General features: G+C 40.2%; 2 protein-coding genes across 6 annotated transcripts in view; one reads left to right on the top strand and one right to left on the bottom strand.

Annotated features, from left to right (window-relative positions):
• On the top strand, positions 1-10,046 carry SLC66A3 (solute carrier family 66 member 3). 2 transcript variants are annotated; one of them, XM_071440797.1, is made up of 7 exons: positions 1-628; positions 2,691-2,773; positions 3,219-3,288; positions 3,917-3,974; positions 5,150-5,270; positions 6,414-6,455; positions 8,302-10,046. In XM_071440797.1, the coding sequence occupies exons 1-7, from the start codon at positions 486-488 to the stop codon at positions 8,388-8,390; spliced, it is 606 nt and encodes a 201-aa protein (XP_071296898.1). In that variant the 5' UTR covers positions 1-485; the 3' UTR covers positions 8,391-10,046. The 2 variants fall into 2 exon arrangements, with proteins under 2 accessions (XP_071296898.1, XP_071296890.1); XM_071440789.1 differs by lacking the exons at positions 6,414-6,455; positions 8,302-10,046 and adding an exon at positions 5,697-6,305.
• Positions 8,590-24,808, bottom strand: part of ROCK2 (Rho associated coiled-coil containing protein kinase 2) — a 104,331-nt gene continuing 88,112 nt past the window's right edge. For 3 of the 4 annotated variants that reach the window (XM_071440764.1, XM_071440758.1, XM_071440771.1), the window contains 3 exons: positions 24,349-24,610; positions 23,515-23,728; positions 8,590-18,897 (listed from right to left, as the gene is read on the bottom strand). In XM_071440764.1, the coding sequence (XP_071296865.1) occupies positions 18,894-18,897; positions 23,515-23,728; positions 24,349-24,610 (480 nt within the window). In that variant the 3' untranslated portion in view covers positions 8,590-18,893. Of the gene's footprint in view, positions 18,898-19,828; positions 20,222-23,514; positions 23,729-24,348; positions 24,611-24,808 lie in introns of those variants that run through there. The other variant, XM_071440777.1, reaches the window with a different exon arrangement.

The following is a 24,808-nucleotide window of genomic DNA, read 5'->3' as shown; positions in this document are numbered from 1 at the left end:
TGAAAACGACAGGCGCTGGAGCAGTGGGGACTCTACTTTGGGGGAGAAAACTGAGCTGCAGCCTACAGCTCCAAAGCCGGGGCTGACCTGCACTGCTCCGGGATGAACACGGCCCATGGCCAGCACAGCATCACATCATCGCTGTTCGGGGATGCTGTTTATGGTAACAAACTCATTCCAGGACCAGTGCTCCGAACCTGGAGCGGAGCGGTTCTCGGCCCGCTCACCGAGGGAATCAGAGGTAGGGAGACCTCAACTAGCGGTCCCCTGGGTCACCGCCGTGCTCAGCCCCACGGGCCGGGGGTGACCGCGGCGCTGCCCCTCCTGCCGGGGCCGCGGGTGCTCCGCCGGGCCTGGCTCTCCCCTCCTCGTGTCCCGGGCAGTGCGGGCGCCCCGGGCGCTCCGTGAGGGCAGCGCCGGCGCCACCGTCCCACCGCACCCTGCCCGCCGCTCTGCGGATCCCCATCCCGGGCCGCAGCAGCGGGATGGCGCCGGGGCTGCTGGACCTGGTGCACCTGACAACCTGGGCCGTGTGTGCCGTGATCAAGCTGCCGCAGCTGGTGGCGGTGCTGAGGGCCGGCTCGGCGTGGGGACTCAGCGTGAGCAGCCTCCTCCTGGAGCTGGCCGGGTAAGGCGGCGGGGGCACACGGGGACTGCGGCGGGAGCAGCGGCTGGAGCCGCGGGTCCCCTCGGCCGGGGGTGCGGGGCCCCGGGGCTGCTACGGCAGCCGGAGATTCATTCTTTCCTCCGCGGCTCAGGTCGGGCGTGAGGGCGCGCTGAGGGGCGGCCTGGGGGCGGCGAGCTCTCCACGCTCCCGCGGCGCCACATCGCTCCGCTCGGAGCTCAGCACCAGCCCAGCTGAACCCACAGAGCCTTTCGGGAAGGAACTTCCTGTTTTAGTGATTCCGCTTTTTCATTTAAAGGGAAACTCGTCTTTTTTGACTTGCTCCAAACCATCCCGGACCACTCATGTCGCTGCATACAGCAGCTGCAGAGGGTGTAAGCCTGTGTTTAGGTTATTCAGTGGCCCGTGTGCCCTGTGGTGCAGGTAGCTGTACTCGTCAGACAGGCTTCCCTCACCCAAATCAGTAAGACTTAAATAATTCCTTAAGAAAATTACAAGCCGTGTCAAACTCCAAAGACTTGTGAGCCTGTAATGAGCTTACATGGGCTAGGCTTATTAAATCTTGCTTAAAGAGGATTGTATGAAACGACAAACAAATAAGCTCGGTGTGTGCACGTTCAGGTGTGGGTACAAGCGAGAGAAAGCACCTGGAAGAGCCCTGCCTTGTCCCAACCGGGGGCTTGAGGCGGGCAGAACATCCAGCCGGGCCGGCTGCTAGGAAAGGGGGTTTCATCCAGAAAAATCCCCTCACAAAAACGGCGTGGTGTGTCTGAGGGTGCCCGTGCCATGTCTCCAGGCAGGGCCACAGCTCCGTTTACAGACACCTCTCAGTGGAGCTGTGCGGAATCCCTCAGGTTCCGCCGTGGCTGCTCCCCGTCCGCCTCTCTCTGCAGCACTGAACCCGAGTTTCTGCTGTTTACCCTTAACACACCTCAGAGTAAATGAAGCAAACTGGAGCTCCAGCAGAGATGAGTGACCCCACAGCCTCAGCCAAAAAGCGGTGACAACACTTCAATCATTTGTGTGCGTTGGAGTGCATTAAAAAGGGTTTGTAAGTAATGTTTGAGATGAGCATGGAGAAGCTGGAAATGTCTCTTCAGCACCTGTGTGAGAACCACGGTACCCACACAATTACAGGTTCTGGTCTTTGAAACATTTGTTGTATTTAGTAGACTGTTTATCCTCCTACCTTTAAATACTTTGAATCCAGTTTCAGGGAGCTGTGTGACTACCACTACAAGCTGGGCTGGTTCTGTGAAATCAACATAGAGTGACCAGGTGTGAGGGGTGACAGAGAAATTTGACTCTACATCAAATAGCATTCCTAGGAAGTCCAGATATTTAAATTCTGAAAACTGTAAAAGCCAGTTTCTTACAAGGCAGGCTGTTCCTTCTGCCATTTTTCTACACCAGAAACCATAATATTTTTTCTTATGTAAAACTACTCTGAGTCCTTTCTGTTTTCTGTACAGCTTTGAATTTTCTATCTAACCCCATGGACTTGCAGGAGAACTGGAAGTACAAAAACCATAAAAGTTCAGTTCCTTTTAGGTACTGTATTGTGGAATGGCAGGAAGGAAAATTGCCATTGTTTGGTGCACTTAGAAACAGACAGTCTGATCAGTAGAGCTACACTGAGTAATCTCATAACAGTGTAGTCTAGACAGCTTGGAAGACATTTTCTACCCTTATAACACTTTCTTAATGTACAAATTGAACTACAGATGTAAATAAAGAAATCAGAGTTATCCTGGAGGTGCCAAGGCTCTTGCAGAGAGGAGGTATCTCCTAGATCTGGAAGCCTTCATTTCTTTCTCAGCAATTATAATAAATAAAATTATGCCCTACAGACTGCAACATAAAGACCTTGATGAGAAGTGTGGGCAGTGAGGGTAACAGAAATAGATTACAGAATGATCAGGCTTGCTCTGTGTGCCTGTTGTTTATCAGTTTGACAGCAAGGGCTACACCTATCTGGAGCCTTTTGGCACCACCAAAACAGTATAAATGTTGTGAAGGCATTTGTGTCCCTCTGTGCAGTCATGTTTTGTATCTCTCTGTTCAGCCTCCTTGTGTTTCTGAGGTACCAGATCTATTATGGTTACCCCCTGGAGACATACCTGGAGTTTCCTGTCGTCATTGCACAAGGTAATTTTTGTAAGCCATGTTTTGGAAACGAAATGGGGCTCATTCAGCACTCCAAGTCTCTGCATGTAGGTACAGTGCTCCACTGCAGTGATGCTGGAGTTGGGGGAAAGAGGGAATTAACATCTCATATAAAACTGAATTCTTTTAAATGCCATTGAAAGAGATGGTCAGGTAGAGGAGAAAAACCTAATTATTACACAGAGTCACAGTGTAAACTCATCCTTTTGTCTGGTTTCTCCACATGGGAGAGAAACATACTAAACACTTAGACTCTAAGAAAAACCTTAGTTTTGGAGATGGCAGTATTTTGATCATCAATCACATTTGAGAGACAAAAGCTGTAAGAAAGGAGTTTCCGCAGACCTCGTGCCCAGTGGAAGTGTCTGGGATCATGTTTGGGCCCCTTCAGTCCTTTCTGTGACGAGCCATCTTTTGTTTATTGCAGATGTCATTCTCCTTAGCTGTATTATGCATTTCAGTGGAAAAGTGAGACGAGCTTGTTTCTATGCACTCGTGTATCCTTTGAAATCTGGGAGCTTTGGTTTATGTGGCTTGTTTGGTAGTTCTTTGCATAGCAGCTGTGTCATCATTGTGTGCTACTATTGTAAATCATTCTCAGGCACCTCTCAGGTATTCCACATTCCCGTGCTGATTTCTGGGATCACAGTAAAACCTCTGCAGGAAGTAAGCTTTATATGTTTGCTCTGCTTTAGAAGGCTCCCAACTGATAAAGAGTAAACTAAATTCTTAATTTACATCTTTTCTACAGGGATGCAGAGTAGAAATATCAGATTTTTTTTAAATTAATTTTTTTTTTTAATTCCTACCCTTGCAGGTTGTACTTACAATAAAGACAGCACTGTTTGGGTTTTTTTCTAAATAGGACTTGGGTGTAAATCTCAAATCTTGTGCTTTGGAGTAGGTTTTGAGAAACTCCAGACACTATTTGAACAAAGACAGTCTGAAAAATAGGAACACGTAGTGTTTCAACCAGTTCTGAATATGTTTTATCTTGATCGTATAGTCTGTTAAAAAGTTTCAATAAGATTATTTCCAGATGTTTAAAAGAATATTATTCCTCAGGCAGTTTTGAGAACTTTGTATCCTATAATTTAAGTGCTATGAAACTTAATGTAATGTAAGATATTGGGTGGGCTGGTATATGATAACACTGCAGAAGTGGATAATAGACCTGGCCATGGTAAGTGCTACATGATTATCTGAAATTAGATCTTCACATGAAATGACTTTTTTTTTCTGGAAGTATTTATTAGTGGACTCTCTCCTATATATATGTCCTTAGAAGAATTTGTAATTTTGGTTAGCTTTCAGAATAACCCACCAGTTTTCAGATACAGGTTCTTTCTTTTGCAAGTAGCTGGAAAATAGCACCGAAAATAGAGGCTCTATGGGGGGAAAAAAGGCATGTTCTGAGATGAGTTGTTACTTGGTGGTGCCTTAATTAAAACTAGCAAATACTTCAAATGTTGAAATTCTACTGCCACTTTAGTCCTAACGTCATAATCCCAACCAATAAACCTTTAACACAAGAGGAAGAGAATAAAGCATCAAAGCATTTGAAACGGGGATTGTGACATACTTCTTTTTTCCCCTTTAGTCATACAATTTTGCAAGAAAAATATAATCTGATAATGCCTACAAAGGTTAAAGATGGTCTTTTCTTAGCAGGAGAGAGAAAGAAAAAAAGTAATTGAGATGAATAGGATCTTGCTAATGCAAAAGATGATACAGATGGGGAGAAAAGCTTCCAAGCCCTACGCTGATCCTTACTTGCAGCAGAAATCCAGGCACGGCACAAAGGCCCATGTGGAGTCCTCTCTACCTGCTGCCTTTGCAAAATCCCCTTTGAAAGGGGGGCTGAGTGAATAATGCATTCCTGTTACTATTTTTTCCCTCCAATTGGACTAATTTTCCACACATTCTTGTCAGTTTTCTCATTCCTTTATGGTTTGGTTTGCCAGACGTAATGGTAACAGATGGTCTGAATCAACCTTGCTGTTTAGACTAGGTCAGTCTCATTTAGGTGACTTCTATAAACATTTTATGGAGCAGGTTGAGAAGCTCTTTTTGTTTCTTTCCTTCTTACTGCATTTGCCTCTGTCAAGCATTTGTCAGCAACAGTAGCAACTGTGCTCTTTGAGCTTCTTGCTGGGCAGTACCTCAGAAATGAGTCCTTGTTTCTGGCAACTCCCACTTTTTGCTTCACTGTTCCTTACTAAGAAGCCAAAGCACTTGGGTTGCCAAATACTGGAAAAGTGTCATTTTTTTAAAAAATTCTAAATGGAAAAGCTGTTCCTATTCAGATAATACCATGTCAGAGGCAGAGGTTCTCTCTCTTTTTCACCTGCTTTTCAGAATCTCTGCACGCTCATCAGTGCAGCCAGCAAGCTGGTTCAGCTGCAGCATCTCTGGGAGACCAAAGATGCCGGACAAGCGAGTGCCCTGACCTGGGGCATGTCTGTATACGCCTCTGCAGGTAAGCTACAGACAACTTGGTGTGAAGTACTGAGTTCTCCTAGTTCTTCTTTCATAGGTCTTTACTCAGTCATACTAGGTGAAGATCTTGCCTTGGTTTCCCTCAGTGCTGACACCTGGGACTCAGATAACACACAGTCTCTTGAAAACAAGTTTTATCTTTGACACCAGTGATAAAAACCAATGACTTAAAGTGTGAATATGACCAAGTGGAATTGAAATAACTGAAACTGAACTGTCTTTATGAGGAAAATTTTTCCATGTTCTATGATTTAATAAAGTTACTAGTGGTCCAGCATGAAAAGGTGCTAAAATTTCAGGTATACAGTCAGACAATGCTAATTTTGAAAAGCTGTCTACAAATAAATACACACTTTAACTGAATACCTTTAACTCTATGGCTACTTGTAATTACATTTCTTGACAGAATTTATGAACAGTCATTTGTGGAGTTCCTGTGGCAATTCCCCAGTGGTCTGCATGAACAGTTCTACAGCTGTTTGTCAGAAGTGCCTTTTGCATCTTCACAAAACTCATTTAAAATATTCTCACAATAAAACTTATCATCCAGTGATGCTGGATCTATTTCTACATGAAAAAAAGCCAGTAATTACAAGTTGTGGTGAACAGCAACAGTAAACTTTATAAATGCTTTTACTCTGCTGCAAGTGTGAAATAATTAACATTTAGGTTCCTTGTGGGAAGGGAAGCTGAATTCCTTGTATTTGCAAAACCTGAAGGCGTGAACATTCCCAATGGTTAAGTCATGCTAACTCAACTGTGGCTGTAGCTCATTGTCAGCTCCTGACAGAGGGGCTGAACAGGAAGAAAAGCAGTAAACTGACCACATCCAATCTAGAGTGATAGATGTAAAAATTCTAATTATATCTAGATGTAAAAATTCTAATTATATCTGTGATTTTCTCATTAAAAAAGACCCTTAATATATTAGGGTCAGTCAGTTTTGAGAACTTGATCTCCGAAGCCAAAATAGTGAAGAGTGGACACACTAATAAAAGTGGGAATGTGTACAGTATATATTTTCATGCAAGATGATCTTCTGTTGAAAAACAGATATTTCATAATTTTTTAGAAGTATAAATGTCCTATGTGTTCCACTAATCAGAATTCATTCAATTTACAGCAAGAATTATTACAACTCTATTGACTACAAATGATTTTGCAGGTGAGTGAAGTATGGAATTCTCTGCCTTTCCAAGGGAACAGCTGTCACAGTAGTTTTTAGTTGTGTTGCAAAACACTTAGAAAGTCTCACAAAAACAAACCGTGAATGTGATAGCTTAGCATGGTGAGGGCAGGAGTTACACAGGATTAAAAATCAGGCAAAGACATAAAAAAAAAAAAGCCAGAAAACTGCTTATGCTTGTCATGTGGTGCAACTGGTCCAAAAGGCCTTTTTTTTTTCCAAATGGCAAAAGCACTACAAAATAGCAAAATAAAGTATTAAAATATTTACTATTTTAATAAATAAATAAATAAATATACTAAAAAACAAGTTTAAAAAACCTGTAGTAATTTTATGAGATTTTCAAGTGATAAGTATTTCACTTATTGACAGCTTTTTGAATAAAAAAAAATTATTTTAGAAAACTAAAAACCAAAACTAGTATGTGAACAGTTTTAGGTCCAACATTCAGAAGGTTTATGACAGGCTGAAAATAAAATGGTAGGCTAGTAAGAAATTTTTTAAAACTGACTTAAAATATATAATTTCCAACAAATTATAAAACAGATTTATTTAACAGCTTCTTACTGTCCTGAGAAAACCACAAGAGCTAGGGAATGTCACAGATTTTTCAGTAAATTGTTCAAAATCAAGGCTTGATGGATGCAAGAAACAGTAACATTCCCTTTGTACTTCATCTGGTGGTTCCTTGTTATTGTTCAAAACTGTTTCATCATAAACATCACTTGAATGGATTTTGAAATTTTTAAGCAGCCTCTGCAGCCCAATAAAGCTGTAGCTTTGCAAGTATTTCAAGTGGGTCTTTCACTGGAAAGGGAAGTCCCATTTCTGGCCCACATTTCCACCCCCATGTTTGCTGCTTTTTCTTTGCCAAGGTAAGGAGTTTGTGGGGCTCTGCAGTTAACTGGTCACCAAAATTTGGCAAAATGCTCATGCAGGGATTTGGTCAGGGTCAGGTACTGAGTCTACGTCACCCACAGCTACACATTTACACTGAGGGGGAGGGAGGGGTTCACTGTGGGGAAGGAGGAAACACCAGGAAAGCAAAGCTGGTGCTGGGTAAAGCTGCTGTTTGAAACACAGCACCATCCACTTTGGCACATGGAAGGGCCAGCAGCAAACACTGATGCTGTGCTGCTCTAATGGAAAATGTTTCCCATTAAGTTGCAACACTGAACACATTGACAGGTAGGAAAGAGTCAGATATCTCATAGTTCTGAAACAAAGTTTTGTGTACATTTCTGTGAATATTCCACCTACCAAATAGACATCAGACATCCTATACTTTAAATACCTTCTCACAGGTACAGGTACAGTGCTGTTATGGTTTAAAGCTGATTTAACCCAGGTACTGAAAAACTGCTTTTTTGTCAGATTTTCTGTCATTAAAGTCTGACAGATCCAAGTATCTCCTGTCTTCTCAAAGTCTAAACTTAAGAGATAGCATTAGAGAGTAGTTCCTTTATTATAAATAACACATGCAGCTATAAAGGACATGTGAGCTGTGACTCTGAATTTAACTTTTAGTGTACATATAAATTTATATGATGCTTCTCATGCTTGTACTATTCTCCAGGTTACAAAAGAATTAAAGGTACTGAAGTGTATAATTTTGAGCTATCTCTGAAAGTGATCAAGTGCTAAATGCTTGGATTCATGCTCAGAATGTGTGGATTCCTGAACATGGTAATTGAAACTAATTGGCTGAAAACAGTTTCCAAATGTGAACCACCCTGTGTGTACACCAGCAAAAGTTTACAAACCAGTGTTGTAACAGCGGTTGATTTTTTTGATTTATGCTTACAATATTTTTTTTCTCTTTTAGTTCTCATCCGTTTCATAGTCATGCTCATTCTCAATATTTGGGTCACAGCCACAATCCTGCACTACAGGAAGATTAAAAAGACTGATTAGACGACACTCATCAGCACATATATCATTACCATAAAAATATAATTAAGCCTAACAAATTTAAGAATTCTTCTAAGATTGAGGAAGCTCTCTTTCTCTAATATTTACCTTTTAGCGTACTTATAGTATTTACAGTACTTACAGACTTACAGTATAGCACATTCATGCTTACTTTCTCTTAGAAATAATTCTGATAAGATACTTAATTTAAGCAGCATATTTTTATTGGTCATTTCAGACAATTTTCACTGATATCACATTTTCTCTGGATTTTTTACTACAAAGTATTTCATAGTTAGATGTATATATATTCTGGTATCACTTCAGTACTTTCTGGTTACATAAAAGCAATTTTCTTCAATTATACATGATCAATTTTGCACCAACATACTGCATCCACTTGTCCTGCTGCAAAACTGTAAAACCACAACAGAAGTTTGTCTTCTTGCAAGCAACTCAATTAGTTCAACATTAACTGTCTGTATTTGAGGATGAAGAAAATCTGAGTCAAGGCCCAATCCAGAATAAGGTTCTAATTACTAAGTCACAAATCCAGTTGGGATTGTAGCACTTACATGCAACACTTAAATAGTACAATTTATACAGCTGATACAGGATACCCACAGTCGCTTTCCTCAGCATACCCAGTTTTTATTGGATAAGAGAGCAAAAACTCAACTACAAATTATTTTTCAACCTGACCTCTCATTCACTGAACATAGTATTTTGGGAACAGCAGGGACAGGAATGTATGGGAATTAATGAAACTGTGGCCAACAGTTAAAAATGCCATTCCTGGAATGATATCCAGAATTCCCAAACACCATCCATACTGACAGTGACATGTGCACCTTGATGCATCTCAGCAGACTGATCTCCTGCAGTTGTCAGGTTTTGGGGATACTGCTCTGTGGTTCATGAATTTTTGGCCCGTCCGTGCTAAGTGTGTTGAAGAACATAGACTTCACTTAAACTTTTACTTCAGAAATTCTAATAAATTTGTAGTACTTAGAGTAAAAAAGGGGAAAGGATATTCTTGACAACTATTAACAGAGGATTTTGGTTTTGAAAGTACTGCCTTCACAACCAAAAGTTACATTAGTAATCATACAGCTTGCCTTCATTTATCATTACATTCCCCAAATTAAAAGATACAACATTCCAAGAGGTCTTATGGTATTCTGTTGATTGGCATGTAAAAACCTAGGCACCCTTGATCCCAATACCCTTGAAAACTATGGGAAGACTGCATTGACTTCATTTGAGGCAGGTTTTCTTTGTAACATTCTAAATTGTATGACTGCTGTGGAGCAAAGGGATCTGCAAAAGTAGATGTTTCTGCCAGTGAGCACGCAGCAATTGGAGCATTCACCATCAGAAAACAGCTGCTTCGTACTCTAAATTTTAGTGGGAAGGGCTGGAAAGAGATGTGTCTGTGGGCATTCATTTCATGTATCCCATGTCATTGAGAGCAAGTCAAAGATGAGCTTTTCTTTACTGCTCCAATAAAAAGTCAAATCTTTCAATGTTGGTTGAAAGATTAATTGTAAACATTCTGATTTTACTAAATCTGTGTAAAGTATCTGAAGTGGTCTAAATGGTGGCAAGTGGCATGTGATACATTTTCCAGGTGATACTAATAAATGCTATTTTTCAAGATTGATAGTGTCATTCTTACAGTTAATTTTCATTGCTTTTGAGTTTTTATTGTTTATTGTTCTCTCCATATATGGAGAGAAAATGAAATATTCATTACAGGTCATGAATGGACAGCTTTCATCTTAACACTTGAAGCATCAGGCTGAATACTGACCTGCCAAATGATAAAGAGCTCCAGCATCTTAAAATGAAAAAAACACACTTGCTTTTTAATTAAAGCCTTTTCTTGATAGAGAAAGATTTGTATGGAATTCAAACCCTCTCTGTTATTGACATCTTTCACACTCCTGAGTGATGCTGTAGCAAGATGAAGCTGCTCCATTTTTGGTTTGAGAATCAGCACCTCAAGATGTTTTTTTATCATAAAATACTGAAAATGCATTTAAGAACAGTTCTTAATAGGTTACTTAATGCATTTTGAATAAATCACCCTAGAAACCTGTGGGAAAAAAAGACTGAGGAAAACAAATAAAGCTGGGTAATTAATGAACTTAAGGTAAAGTAATTTTGTGGACTTGGAAAGCTGGACCATGAGTTCTCATTCAAGCTGCAAGAGATATGGAACAAATCAGAAACTAGCAGTAAATAGTTGTACACACTTTTTCCTCTCCCAGAGAGTTACTTTCATAAACAGAGGCACATTCAAATTCCAGGCAAGCCCCACAAAAGCGCAGACACCGTGTTTTCCAGTAGGTAAAGAATAATCTTCTCGGTGGCTGGATTAAAGGCAACAGCTTTAGACAAGTACATAGGCAGGATAAATCTTGTTAAACTTGTCATTCACCAGTATCAGGGTGGAAACAGGGAGGTCATTGGCTGTGTAATGCAGCAGCAGGGCAAAAGCAAGCAGGGAAAGCATCTTGGATTTATGGCAGAAGGTGTAAGCAAGTAAGCAGCTCTCGTCCGCAGGGCTGGAAGTAATCCAGCTCCATTCACAGATGCTGTACAGGTGTGGAATTACACACTTGGTGTCTAATTGTACCAGTTCACAACATGCTCACAAGGTAACACAACCTGTCCTGCCCTGGCTGACAAAGTGTGTGTCTTGCCAGGGCTTTCAAAAACTTTGAGTCTTCTTGTCTGTGAGAAGACAAGCTCTGAGTTCCAGTACAGTCCACTAAATAACCCCAAGTACCTCCAGCAATGGCTGTGACAAACTGTGACTGGATTTGGCAGCAGGTAAGCTAGAACCTCACTTCAGTTGTATGAGAGAGAAAACATTTACCATGAGATTTCCTATCGAAAGAATAAGGATGTGAGCCCAGAGACAGCAGGCTGCAGGTCTGGACATGGATGTGGACAGGGGAAGAGGTGTATAGTTTATTTTTTCTGGACTGTCCTCAGTGAACAGAACACTGAACACAAATGCAACCGCATCCTCTCCCCTCCCTCTGGGCCTCCCTTAGCACTGGGCATCCTTGTGCGAAGCAGACACGGATCTTTCCTTGTGCTGCTGCAATCCAGCAAGAGATGTGATTCCTTGGACTGCTCAGCAGCCCCTGTCCCTGCCCGAGCCCCGAGCCTCTGTCTGCCTTACACCATGCATGTGGCTGCTCCCCAGCCTGGCTCTGCTCAGCTGATCTACTGAAACACAAGAGAAAGGAGTGGGCTGGGGAGGCAGTGACAGCCCCCAGCCGCTGCAGGTTGAGAGCTGGATTTTAGTGCAGTTTGACTCTGGAGAAAGTAATTCAGAATCAGCTGAATGGCCCCAATCTTATAGAACACCTTCACTCACTTCTTTAAATGTGGTAAGATTACTCTTCCTCCACCAAACAATCATCCACTTAGTGATATATGTAATAGGGGGAAAATAAAAAAAGGAAATAACAGCTGAGTCCACACAAGGAACTATTATAAATGAAAAACTCCACAGATGTGGAGATAACTGATATGAGGTAGTTTCCCAGCCATGTATTTTCCCTGATGATAAATAATAATGACTTCCCTCCAAATTCTCTTCAGGCTGGTTTTTCCACTCTCTTCCAAATTCTTCCATACTTGAAATTCATATATATGTATGAAGCAGAACATGAAATGTCACTGTCATCACTAATAATGGTCTAAGGATGTCTCACTTTTGAAGGTGAGGAAACTGAAAAAAAAATCTTAAAATAGGATGTTCTAAAGTTCTTGGTTTGTACTAAATTTAATTTGCTGGATTTTGAGCCAGGGTTCTCCAGGACACTTCAGAGTTCTCGGCGATGACAACTGTTGAGGTCAAACAGGTGCCTGGGAGCCACAGTGAACATCACTGTAAGAATCAGACAGATCATCACTTGTGATGGATCCAATTACAAGACCTTGCAAGCCTCACAGACCTGAGTCCTGATGGACCTCAGGTGTTGCCTGCCTAGTGGCAAGACAGACATACAGTCATTTTCAAGTTAAAGGTGCCAGCTATTCCATTCTACATTGGTAGTAGTTTGGGGCAACCATCTCTGTCTTGGAAAAAAATCAATCTTTGGGCCAGGGGTAAAGTAAGAGATTTTTACATCACAGTTTTGATGAAATTTAATTTGGGATACCTGAAGAACAGTTTAAGTAATTGTCACAATTTTGTTCATACCCTGTTTTGTTTCATTATTTCATCTTAGAACTTCCTTAAATTGTCAGAAGCCTAAACAGGTACCTCCGTGCATTATGTGGTATCACTGACTCACAGGGAGGGAGCTTTAAGAGGGCAGATACCTTGTTTTATCTGTCAGGTGTTCTGGAAAATGATGTAAAGGACAGAACCTGCACCAGTCTAAAACGTGACAAGTTAAGCTGGCTCATGATCGTTCTGATTCAAACTGTGTAGTAACAAGGCTCCATGCTGAAAATCAATTCTACTTACTACCTTATTATAATTGCAAGTCATCTGTGTATATGCCTGCTCTGGAATGTACAAGATTTCTGCTTTGGAATGCGAAGGCTTTGGCCAGCAATACCAAGACTCATACTATATGAAAATCATAAATGGAATAACACACATCCTATGCCTCACTGTTGCCTCTGTCAGGTAAATCTTAATGAAGCATGAATTGAGCTTTGATAAAGCATATTTTAAATAATTACTGGAGAGAAGTTCTGACTATATACAGATCCTGTACAGTGGTCTTTCAAGAGTCTGACTTATTTTGTGAGGAGTTTTTTTTCCCCCATGAAATGCACTGTCAGCACAACTTACAGTCTTCAGGGACTCTCTGAGCTCATGGGTATTTTCCTCTCTCAGCCATGTTGGTTTTCTTTAGTTTGCACAAATGCCCACCTTCCAGTAATACAACTCCCATTGCTGTAGCTCAGAACAGAGCTTGCAGGCGAGCCTCTCCCCATGGCTCCAGGTTGGACTAAAGGCTACGCAGATCCTACTGAGTCTCAGCGGCCCCCAGGACACAGGGATTGTAATATGCTGGAAAACATCACACAGACACATGAGACCATGGGGCCAGCAGGCAGATTCAAGTCCTGAAGCTGCAGCCAGACCTGCACCCAACTGCAAGACCTGCTCCAAGAGTCTACCAGAAAATGGAACAGTTGAGGTCAGAGACAGTGCAAGGCGAGCCAGTATGAAACAGGGCTCAGACCTCAGGTGGGGTATGCAGCTCCTTCATTCTTAAAAAGATAAAGGGATTTAATATCTCAAATAACTCCAAAACAAGTTTCTATCAGTTCACTTGTTAATAAAAAGTAGCACTTATTGAAGGCAATTCAGTGCCCAAAGTCTAAGCAGTTGGTAATGCAAAGGACAGGAGGACTGGCTGTGATGTCACAAGCCTGGTGTGCTTATCGCTGGATAGCCATGCTTACCAAGTGGTGCAAGAGCATCCTGGGCTATTGCAAAAAGCACCCCAAACAGTAATGACAAATGACAAGAACTACATGACATGAGGCCCACAGGGACAGTATGCATAGAAGCATAGAAGCAGGCACACATCTCTGAACAAACACTGGAGCCCTCGACCTTAAAATGAGGTGGTAAGACTGAAGGATCCCATGCAGTTGTCTTGGCTGTGGAAACATTTCTGTGCAGCTCCTCCAACAAGTAAGGGCTGCAGGGACATGACATTATTGGACTCTCTGCCCTTTCTTTTCAGGGTGATGATGTGTTTTTCCAGAGATCTTTAAGGTATCAAGACTACATACACTTATAATGTAAATTTCTTGACCTTTCACCATGACTTTCATTTTGAAAGGTCACTTTAATCTTGTAGCTTCTACAAGATTATTGGAGCAAAAGCAGCTGCAGTCAAATCCAAGGCGTCACCCTTGCAATATCAAGTAGTAATGTGGCTTTCTTACCTTTATAAAACACTGCTTCCTGCCTACAAAGTGGCAAAGATTCCACACCCCAATTTTCATTAATAAGACCTGGTAATTAGCATCCCTGTGCCAATACATTATTTTCTCTACATCCCCACTTCTTAAGAGCTATGTTTCTACAGCTACAGCTTTTCCATTCACTGCAGTAGTTTCTGGGGAGAACTAGGCTGGATGCGTTTTGAGTGTTCTTCTCTGCCACACACATTGCAGTAGACTTGTCCAATTTCTCAGATGAGAATGTCTGAGTATGTACACCTGTCCAATTTTTAGGCAACTTCAACATCGAACACAAACTGTATTTTCAGAACCCCTCCATCAATATCTTTTATGGAGATTAGAAAGAAGAATCCTTCCCACCCTCATGAGGGGTACTTCAAAGCAGCAGGCAAACTCTATGATTCTTGGGATTCTGATAGAACCCTAAATGATTCAGAAGATTATCTTAAAAAAATAAGAAATAATGTTTTCAATTTAAAGTGTACTAATGTGCAGAGATGATCATTTGTAAAAAACTGTAATGCACTGAAAAAGGCACCAAGCCTGTCAGAGGTCAAGGAGTGTCTAGATCATGCTTTTAGTCATATGGTTTAGTTTTAGGTAGTTGTGGGAGGAGCAGAGAGTTGGACTTGATGATCCTTATAGGTCCCTTCCAACTTGATGTATTCTATGATTACATGAAAAAAATAAATTAATCATTATTTTAACGTGAATGTCAAGGCAAACTATCCAGGAATGTGGAGGAGACTGAAATACTCCCGTTCACTGAACTGGACCTTGTTCTTCTGCCTCAAAAACAGAATAAGCAGATGATTAAGGGTTTGTACAAGCAATGCAGGTAAGAAGTTTGCTTTCATATAAGCTCCCCCTTTTCACAGCAGCATCCCATATACAACCTCACAAGCACAGGATGGGTAAAGGCACTTGGGACCAAAAGATACAATTCTCTTTTAAGGATGATTCTCTCAAAGCTTGATGGGAAATGAATACATTGTAAGATTCCAAACAGAAAGGCTCAAATTTCTAATGATCACTTGACATTAGAAACAAAAAAGAAACTAAAGAGAAAAAGCCCATAATTTCAGTGGCAGCTTTCCTGGCCTTGGTGCCTTCAGAGAGCCACTGAATGCCTGTCAAAATGTAGGAGGTTCAGTGTTTTCAAGAGGCAGTAAGAGAAAGTAAGCGAAATTTCAGTGATGTTTTAAATTTGGCCCCTGTCACTGCTAAGATCCTTGAGCCTCTTGCATGTTTCCAAGTCCTACATCCTACTGTGATTCTGTGTCATGTTTTTGGTTCAGCATCGGCCATGAGCACAAGAACCACCACTGTTTTCTTCTAGTTAAAAGCAGACTTGGTGCTGGGTTGCTGGCAGTGCTGGAGGAGCCGCACTTTGGCAGGGACCACAAGAGGTAGGGAATTGGAGCACACAGCTAGGACAGAAGTGAAAATCTCATTGCAGAAATGTCTTTCTGACACCTGACAAGGTAACTTCAGTGGGGTCTGCCTGTCCTTCTGTTCTGGTGAGCTCTTGGGACTGGGAACTAAGGAGCAATTTCTGTACAAGTGCCTTGAGCTTCTGGCTCCAAGTCTGACTCCTGGTTTTCCAGAAGATTAATCTGCAGCTTGGCTATACCACTTGTTTATGCTTGTGAGACAAAAGGACTTGCAACGAGAGAATTTTCTATAGGTGAGTCATTCAGGCCATAAAAATGTCCTGTTTGCTTAGGACAAGCCTGTAACAAAAAGAAAATGTTAAAACATCAGTGACTTTCACGACAAATACTCCTTAGTTCATGAATATGCCCTTCTCTTAAAAATATTAAAAGGTCACCACTAGACAATAAGGAAACAACACAAACTCCAGGAACTAGCATTAAAGAGGTGTTTGCATTTCACAGCAGGATAAGGGAGAAGAACAGAAGAGCAGCTCTGCCTTCTTTTTGTGTGCTGGGTACAAAGTGAGGTGTGTGCACCTCAGCCCAGAGGCCTTGAAGAAGCTGTGCTAAGTTAGCTCTGCTCTGGGCAGAGGGCAGAGCACAGGAGCCCAGTGCTCCCTGAGGCCTGAACTGCTCCCTGACTCCGTCTCAGCACAGCCTGCTGTCCGTACAGCTAAGGACTGTTTGTACAAGCATGGAATTCAGACACTGGGACTACCAATACTATCATATAGTACATCTCCTAAAATGTCAGGCTCAGCAGGGCCCCGTGGATTCACAGTAAATGAGGGCAAGCCAGGGAAAGAAAGTGCAAAGGATCCAGCCCCAGCAGTGGAGGAGCTGCCAAACAGCTCCCATGGAGTCTGCTCTTTCTCCAAACACACAGCCTTTGCTGGGCTGCCTCTGGAGCAGCCCTTGCCTTTCCCATATCTGCTGCAGTAGTTATCTTTATATTTAAATATTTCAATTAATTACCAGCTTCTCAAGTTCAGGAACTATTTTACCTTACTCAAATAGTTTATTTAAAAATATATATATATATAATATTCTCCAATTCAGAAAAGGATAGAACTTCCCACAATGTAACATTTTTTTATATATATATATAAAATATTTATGCATTCAGTGAATGGAAACAGTTTTACTGTATACATTTTTAATGTTGTACTCTATGCAAATCTGCATTATCTAAAAATATACCGTACTTCTGTAAATCAAAATAAGCAGGGAAAAACCACCATAGCTGTACTCTGGGTTATAATACCTAACAGAAATGATATGAAAGTTTTAGTTTTGAATTTAAGAACTCACAAACATTTTACTTTGTGAGCACATAAATAGAAGACTGAATACATTCTTGCTCTGTTAAGCTGAACTGTAGTAGAGGTTACAAAATGTAAATATATTTATTAATTCTCAGTATTTCAGTGTTTCCAAGTCCACCTTTCATGATAGTGTTAAATAAAACATGGTCCTATCCTTCCAAACATTTCAACACTCTTTAAAAAACAAAAATAAACAAACAAAATTTTAAAGTGAAATGTCCTCCTTCATTGAAGTGTTAGATCATATTTTAAATTACTGCACTCCCACACAATATTATATATATATATATTCTAAATATATATATATATTTATATATATATAAAGAGACCAAATAGGAGACTACATTTTTTACTGTCAATATGTTTAACGTCACATACTGTAGTTGTATAAAACATGCATTTTCTGGGATAATTATGAACACATCATGAATGAGCCCATATATATTATATTTTTTGTACAACTCCAAGTTAAAAAAAAAGTCAGAATAAGTGCCTCTGAGGCCCTTTCTTCCCAGCTATCAGTTCTCAAAACACACTACTGAATTTTTTATCTATGCCTACAGCTATGTGCTAGAGAACCAGATTAAAACTTTAAAATACATCTACAGTATGTTTCACTTTTCTTAAAGTTTGTGACAGTCCTCAGATATTGTGTTGTGAAATGTAAAAATAGTCACAGATTCTTTTATTTTCCAGAAATAAAAAAAAAAAAACACATCTAGGAGAGTATGCAAAAACAAGGCAAAATGAAGTTTCATAGCACTTAATGAGGGTTAATATAAGTCAATAAGGAGTACTGAGGTTTGTAAAAAGGGCTGGATGAGCAGTTACATGTACAAGCAAATGGTCTGGTAAATCCCATGCTCTCAGACATTGTTTCTGTAACCAACACTTCTCCACCCTTAAAACCAGTCGATATACATTCAAAATAGGTTGACACTGATATACTTAATAGGTGTAAAAATAGTGCACTATTTTTTCTGCCACAAAGCAAAACTGCATCCTAAGAGCTGGTAAACTTTCTTTTTCCTTAAATAGAAAGAATGGGCAAAAAAAACTTGAAAAAAATTTAAATTAAGGCAATTAGACAGGTACAAGGGGACTGCCCATGATGATGTAGCTGAAACTAGTATATACTTCAAACCTATACTAGCTGCTGAACACTGACATGCAGCTTCTGATAGATGTGTATGAATGATATAAACTTCAACATTATGGCTTTATACAAGTGCATAGTTGCAACTGCAATAAGTAACGGTATCTGATTAATAAGCATAAAAAAATAAAGTGGAAAGATTTTTAAACCCCTCTTGCAGTATTACAGTACAATATATTTACACAGTTTAATGGTCACTTCTCACAGATGCAGTCTATATCACTGTGGTGGATCCTCCTCCGGTTCTACGTGCAGACATGCTGGTGGCATCTTTACCAAAGCTGAAAAGTCAGTTTCTTCCATTGCAATACTCATTCCTCTCGATCCTTTTATGAAATGTAGTGTATGTGTCTTGCCAAGAAAGCTTTTGTGGAACAGAGCTTAAAAGGTTACCTAACATATCCTTTGACTATTTACCAACCATTCCTCAACTGATCAGTCACTTGGGAGAATACAGGAAAACCCTCAGAGATTAGTAATTTATATTGCAGCAAAAATGTAAACCTCTGATATATATAGCACAATCTCTCAGGAAAATATATATTTTTAATATATTTTGGGATATGTTTCAGTCTTGCTGTAATGGGAAGAAAATTATCACCTTGACTGTGTCTGCATTCACGGAAAGCAGTTAGCTGAAAAAGAAGCAGGAAGTTTGGTCAGTAAATGCAACAAATGTAAATCTGACAAAAATATACTTCTTCAAAGTCTTCCTTTAAGATGGGTTCATCATTGTACTTGTGAGAAGCGCCTTTCCTCTGCATCCAACAGCAACATTACTCCAGTATAGCACATCCTTACACACTGTAATCCCAAATCAATTAAACCCCCTTGCAATACATGAGGGTGAAGTACAATACGCACAGTGTAATAGTTACTTCTAAAGGATTAGTGATCAGTAAGCTTTTAATACACAAAGATGCAGAATATTTAATTAACATAATGCTCATTACTGTGAACACTAAGCCAGTTAAGTTCTGCAGGAGCTGGTTCCTCAGTTCCCTGAGCACACAGCACAGGAGCAGCCACAGTGCCACTGTTATACAGCTGAGACATATCTCACATACTGTTTAAAACAATTCTTAGGCATTTAACATTTAGGGTTTTTCTGTGTAAATATAAGATTGCATCAATGTGTGAAATGATCAGATCCTGAGGTCTATAAAAAAGGTAAAGCTATTTGCAATACATCCAGAATTAAGCCATGGGACAAATCGGATCACTGCAACAGCGGGATCTTTCTAAAGCAGTCAAGGAAACCACACCACAGAAGCTGCAAACCCATCTGTTTACATAGGTGTCAAATGCCTGGTTAGGTACCCAGAAAGCACAGCACTGCAAAGGAAAGCCAAGTCAAATTCACTTCAGAACAGAGGTAGAAAAGCAAAATGCAGAACTCCAGTGATTTCATGTCTGCTAGCCATAGACCAGTTTATATTCAAAGCTTAGAAATGAAAAGTAAATACCAAGTCTACTTCAGCTAAACATCCAACTGCTACCATCTCCCTTTTATCCTTCACATATTCAATGCTGAGGTTCCCAGTATTAGCATTAGAGATGAGCAAGCACCCTGAAAACAGCAGTTTTGGGTTTTTTTTCAGGCAGGCAGACATGAATTTTGGAAAAAAAAAATCTAAAATTAGAAAAATAAAACACTGGCAAAGGCAACAACTTTGTTTTAATGAAAACGACGACTCTAAAAGTTCAATATGATGAACAGAATCTCATTTTTCTATTTAAAATTTCAAAATGAGATCTTGTATTTTCTCTGCTTTGAGAAACAAAATCCAACATAGCATGCTGTATTCAAAGGCAAACAAATCCATTCCTCTCTATTTAGATTTACCCCTTATACTTCTTCAGAAATCAAAAACATCGTCATCATCATCATCATCACCATCAATATCATCAACATCATCAAAGGACCAATCCCAGTCCTTAAATGCCAGATCAAGTAATCTGCAACAGGAGGGTTTGATGTTTAATGAGTGTCACACTTCTATAAAAGACTTGAAAATTCCTTTTGCTATCACTAAACCTTTTTAACTGAAAGACTGTTTAAGGTAGGTGGGTTTGTTCCTTTGCCTATCACGAGTATGAAGATTCAGTTAGTGTTCATAAAAAAGTTAAGAATATTGCATTCATTACAAATCCATCTCAAAAATAATTCTATTCAATACAAAACTCTTACCATATTGATTTTTCCCCCTAGAATTTCAGTAGGAAAGACCAACATGTACCTTTTATAAAATTATCTGCTTTCTGTTTTGTTGCTGTTTTTGCTGACTGAGGTGGTTTTATGCTCTTCTGCTATCCCCTTCCAGACAATAATGCAATAATGCAAACCTAACAATTTTTCCAATAAAATCAAGTAATTTTGAGTGCTGAAAAGAACATTGAATAAGATAGCACTTCATCTGAACATACAAACAAATATAGCAGGATTTTACTGCATCCCAAAAACAGGGTGATTACACTATGAAGCTATTCTGTAGCTTGTTATTTAAAGTTAAGCAATGCCAAAAAAGAGGATTTATCAACTTGTTGTCTAGGCCTCCCTGTCTATGCTCCTTGTATGGTCACTATAGAACAAAGAAGGCAAGCAAGGCAAACCCTGTCAGCAAATGAGTTATTTTACTTATCTGAGGCATTTATTTTGGGATGAGGTGAATCATTGTCTAGAAGCACTCAACTCTTTCTGTTCTAATATCTTAAGTACTAACTTTTCAACTGCTATAGCTACAACAAATGAAACACAGCCTAGTCATCTCTCCAGTGAGCTGGAAGGATCCTAATTAGGGGTTGTATGCCAAGCACAGGATGCAGGCATGGAAACCTTACCCTAAGAGAGCATCAATATAAACATGTTACATTGTTTAATACAGTTAATCACATGTTTTAAACAAAATGGGTTTCAGGGGAATTTGTATTTTCAGGCTTTAAACTATTTAAACCTTTAAATGTGATATAGCCGTGAAAAGGCTCAATATTCATTTGTTACATGAACTATGGCTATTACACTTAAATTTATAGGAATTAAAATACATGAAAGTTGTTTTTTTTTTTTTTTTCAATTTGGAATTATCCATTTGGCATGACCCAACCAAATGGCTGAGCAGAAATTATATGGTCTGTATGAAAAACTGGTTTGCCCTTTCTTAAATCCTCATGAAGAAAAACAGTCATGAAAACCATCATTGTGGTTGTGTGAAATTCCTAGCAGGGACAGCATTTTTAGGACAAGGCAGCTTGGAAGGAACCTGCTCAAAGCAGGGTCAGATACAAAACCAGCCCAGGATGCTCAAGGCCTTGTCCTGTCAGGTGTTGAGAGCCTCCAGGGATGGAGCCTGTCCAGCCTCATTGGCCTCCCTCTCTGCATCGGCTTTTCCTTCTCTCCAGCTGCAATGTCTCCTGGTTCAGGGGAGCCCCTTGTTTCTCACCATGCAGCACTGATGAGCCTGGCTCTGTCTCCTGGATGCTCTCCCCAGAGGCTGCTATGGGAGCCCCTGGACACGTCCATCATCCAGGCTGAACAAGCCCAGCTCCCTCAGGCATCTGCTCTGACCATCCTGGTGCCCTCTGCTTGCTCCTTCCCCAGTGTGCTGAGGTCTGGCTGGAATCTGGGGGCTCAGAGGTGGAGGCAGTGTTGTGCTGCAGACTATGGAGTGGACAGAGGGGTATAATCTTCCCTCAGCCATCCAGCTGTGCTCCTCTTGGTGTAGTCCCAGAGCCTACCTGGCTGCCAGGGCCCACCGCTCAGTCCCTAGATTGAACTGGCAACTACATCTTCATTCTTCATAAAGTTCATAAAGGAAAATTAATTATTTCATATGGTAAGCCTTGCACAAAAGCCTCATAGAAACAATACTGAGATATAAATTTGCCATAGCAATTACAGTTATTTATGAGTATGTGGTTTCTAATTAAAGGTGTTTAAATCCATACAAATTTCCACTGGTTTGACAGACCTGCATTATTCTGGTAATAGGTGACATGACCTCACAGAACTACACTTTTCTTCTGTTAGGTACATTTGTGAGGCTAACTTGGAAATTTAAACTGAAGAATTACATGCTTTACACACAAAAACACTCACCCCCCTCCTTTTCCACCAGTATAGAATGGTAAATACTATGCTATGACAACATTTTGTAACAAAGTTCAAGACTGAAAAAAGGGTATTGGAAGAAAAAATAATTATTTGCAGAACACCTAAAAATAGCTATTGAAAAAAATCAGAATTTATCATATACCTTTATATGTTAACAGCAAGAAACAGAGTAACACCACTAAGTTAGACTGTAAACAGTATGCAGAAGTGATCTACTTGTCCCCTAAATTGTCATGAATGTTTTCCTGATTCATGCTTTCAGTCCTATCACTGATATTTTATTTTTGCACAAAGAAACTCTTCAATAATTGGTCCCTAAAAAGTGATTTTAAAGCTTTTTTCCTTCATGATTATAATAAATCTATTAATTTAAAATCCAAATTATGAGGTCTGATTCTCTTTAAAATATGTAAATTAAATCATCAAAAATTAGACTGTATGAAGGTTGGGAGGGAAGTGAAATTAAAGTCCTTCCACTATGCATTTCCACTCATTAAAATACCAGTATCTGTTTAAGATCCTTATGCTTCATAGCATAAGGATGTTGTGTGGTAATAGCAGCATCACAGCAAGAGTGTGCTTCCCTGCATTCACAACTGTAACTCTGGCCACTCACCCAGCCCAGGTCTCACCCAGCCACCTGAGATACTGGTGCCAGTCTGGTCACAGCAAAAAGGACAGCAATCCTGTTTAGGCACTGCCCAATTAACTCTCTGGGGAAAAATGTTCAGCCTTTGCTAAACTGGAACACTGCAATGAACAAAATAAGTGAGACCAACCTTTTCACAGGCTGCCAGCACTGGGAACCAACAGAAACAAATATAAACTAGTACTGCAGGTGATGAAAAAAGCTAACTGGAAAAAAGCCAGAAACTGCCCTGCACAATCATATAAATGCTACCTGCAGAATGCTATCAACTTCCACAGCACAGCACATAGGATTCTGCTCCTTTGAAGTGATCCAGCAGTAAACTAGCGATTTGTATATGGACAATTTTTACCCAATCGGAAGAATCTGATTAGGCTATTCTTTTAGGGATCACGAGACATTAGCATGAGCCCTTCTACCCTGAATAAGAAATTGAAACCAATTGTAGTAAAACATTTAGAACAATAAATTAAATAGCAACTCTTGTGTCACCTTGGTTTGTTTGGAGGAAGCTGTCGACTTGGTCGTCTGATGGACTGGTTTGGCTGTACCTTCATGGAAGTTCTGGGAGAAGATCGAGCAAAGGGGTCTGGTGCTGGAGGCTTCTTGGGTATTTTTTTCACCAGTCGGCTCACCCATTTCTGCTGTTCTTCCGTAGAATTAGCTAACAGTAGTAGATTCTTCGCCGTAGAAATATCATAGTACACTGTAATAAGATTTTTAAAATAAAAATGAATATTGTTATTATTCTCAACATGACTCCACATCAAAAATTAGCTGTCAGATTAGGATACTCTCATACTTGAAGCAGAGAAATCAGCAGAGAGGTCAAAAGTAAAATGAACCAGTAAGTTTCATGGCTGCTGACAGTGCCTCCTCCTTATATTTTGAGAGTAACAACTTAGTACTGCGGAAGATGCACATGCAAGTTCAAGAAAACAGGTAATGCAAAGAGGTGTGATTGAGACTAAAAAATTATATAATGTTGAGTCACAAGGAGCAACCTTTACCACATGTAACCCTTTCCATAGAGCTGTTGTTTCCCACAGCAGAGCACAACACAGGGTGAGCACCTTACAACCACCACGCTCTGCTGCATGAGGATGGCAACACAGCAGGTACATGCACACCACAGCCACATGCCATGAACCCAGAGCAGAGTGACCCTCATGGACACCCTTGGAAAGGGGCTGATGGCCACGTACTAACAAAAGACAAACCAACCTTGATGTTCAGTTGGTGTCAGACCATTACTAGAATCTTCTGATCTATTATAATACCTTGTGGCTCCAGAACCATTTGTATATTTAAATACTTGCTATTTACCTTTGCAAGGCGCTATAATCTCTTCCTTTTTATCCATGTGATCTTTATGACATTTGATATGACAGCGGCGACATTCCAGAGCAGGAGGAGGTTTAAACATGTGCCACAGGGGCTTCATGCAAGCTTCACAATTGGTTGGGAAGTGGTAAAGAGTAGGTATAAACTCATGTCCTTTGTGACAAATGTAATTTGACTTCTCTCCCATGGGCTCCACAGGAAATTCCTGTTCCTTTTTGCTCTCTCCTTCATTAGCATATAGGATCTAGAATGAAAGCAAAATAATCTCAATACTCTGAGATGGCAAATATAAATTGAGAGTCATTATCTAAGTACAAAGACTGAAGAAGTAATCTAGAATGATTTTTCAATGATTTCTTAGTAAATATTTCATTAGATAGTATTTTTGACAATGTCTGAAATGCCATGTCTATTACACTAGAAACATTAATTTATTAATGAA

Source organism: Agelaius tricolor, unplaced genomic scaffold (genome assembly GCF_023055355.1).
Source record: "Agelaius tricolor isolate 1412-34295 unplaced genomic scaffold, bAgeTri1.0.p SCAF_1, whole genome shotgun sequence".
Classification (NCBI taxonomy): Eukaryota; Metazoa; Chordata; class Aves; order Passeriformes; family Icteridae; genus Agelaius; species Agelaius tricolor.
The sequence above is the reverse complement of the archived record's forward strand: the minus strand, read 5'-3'. Positions and strand labels throughout refer to the sequence as shown.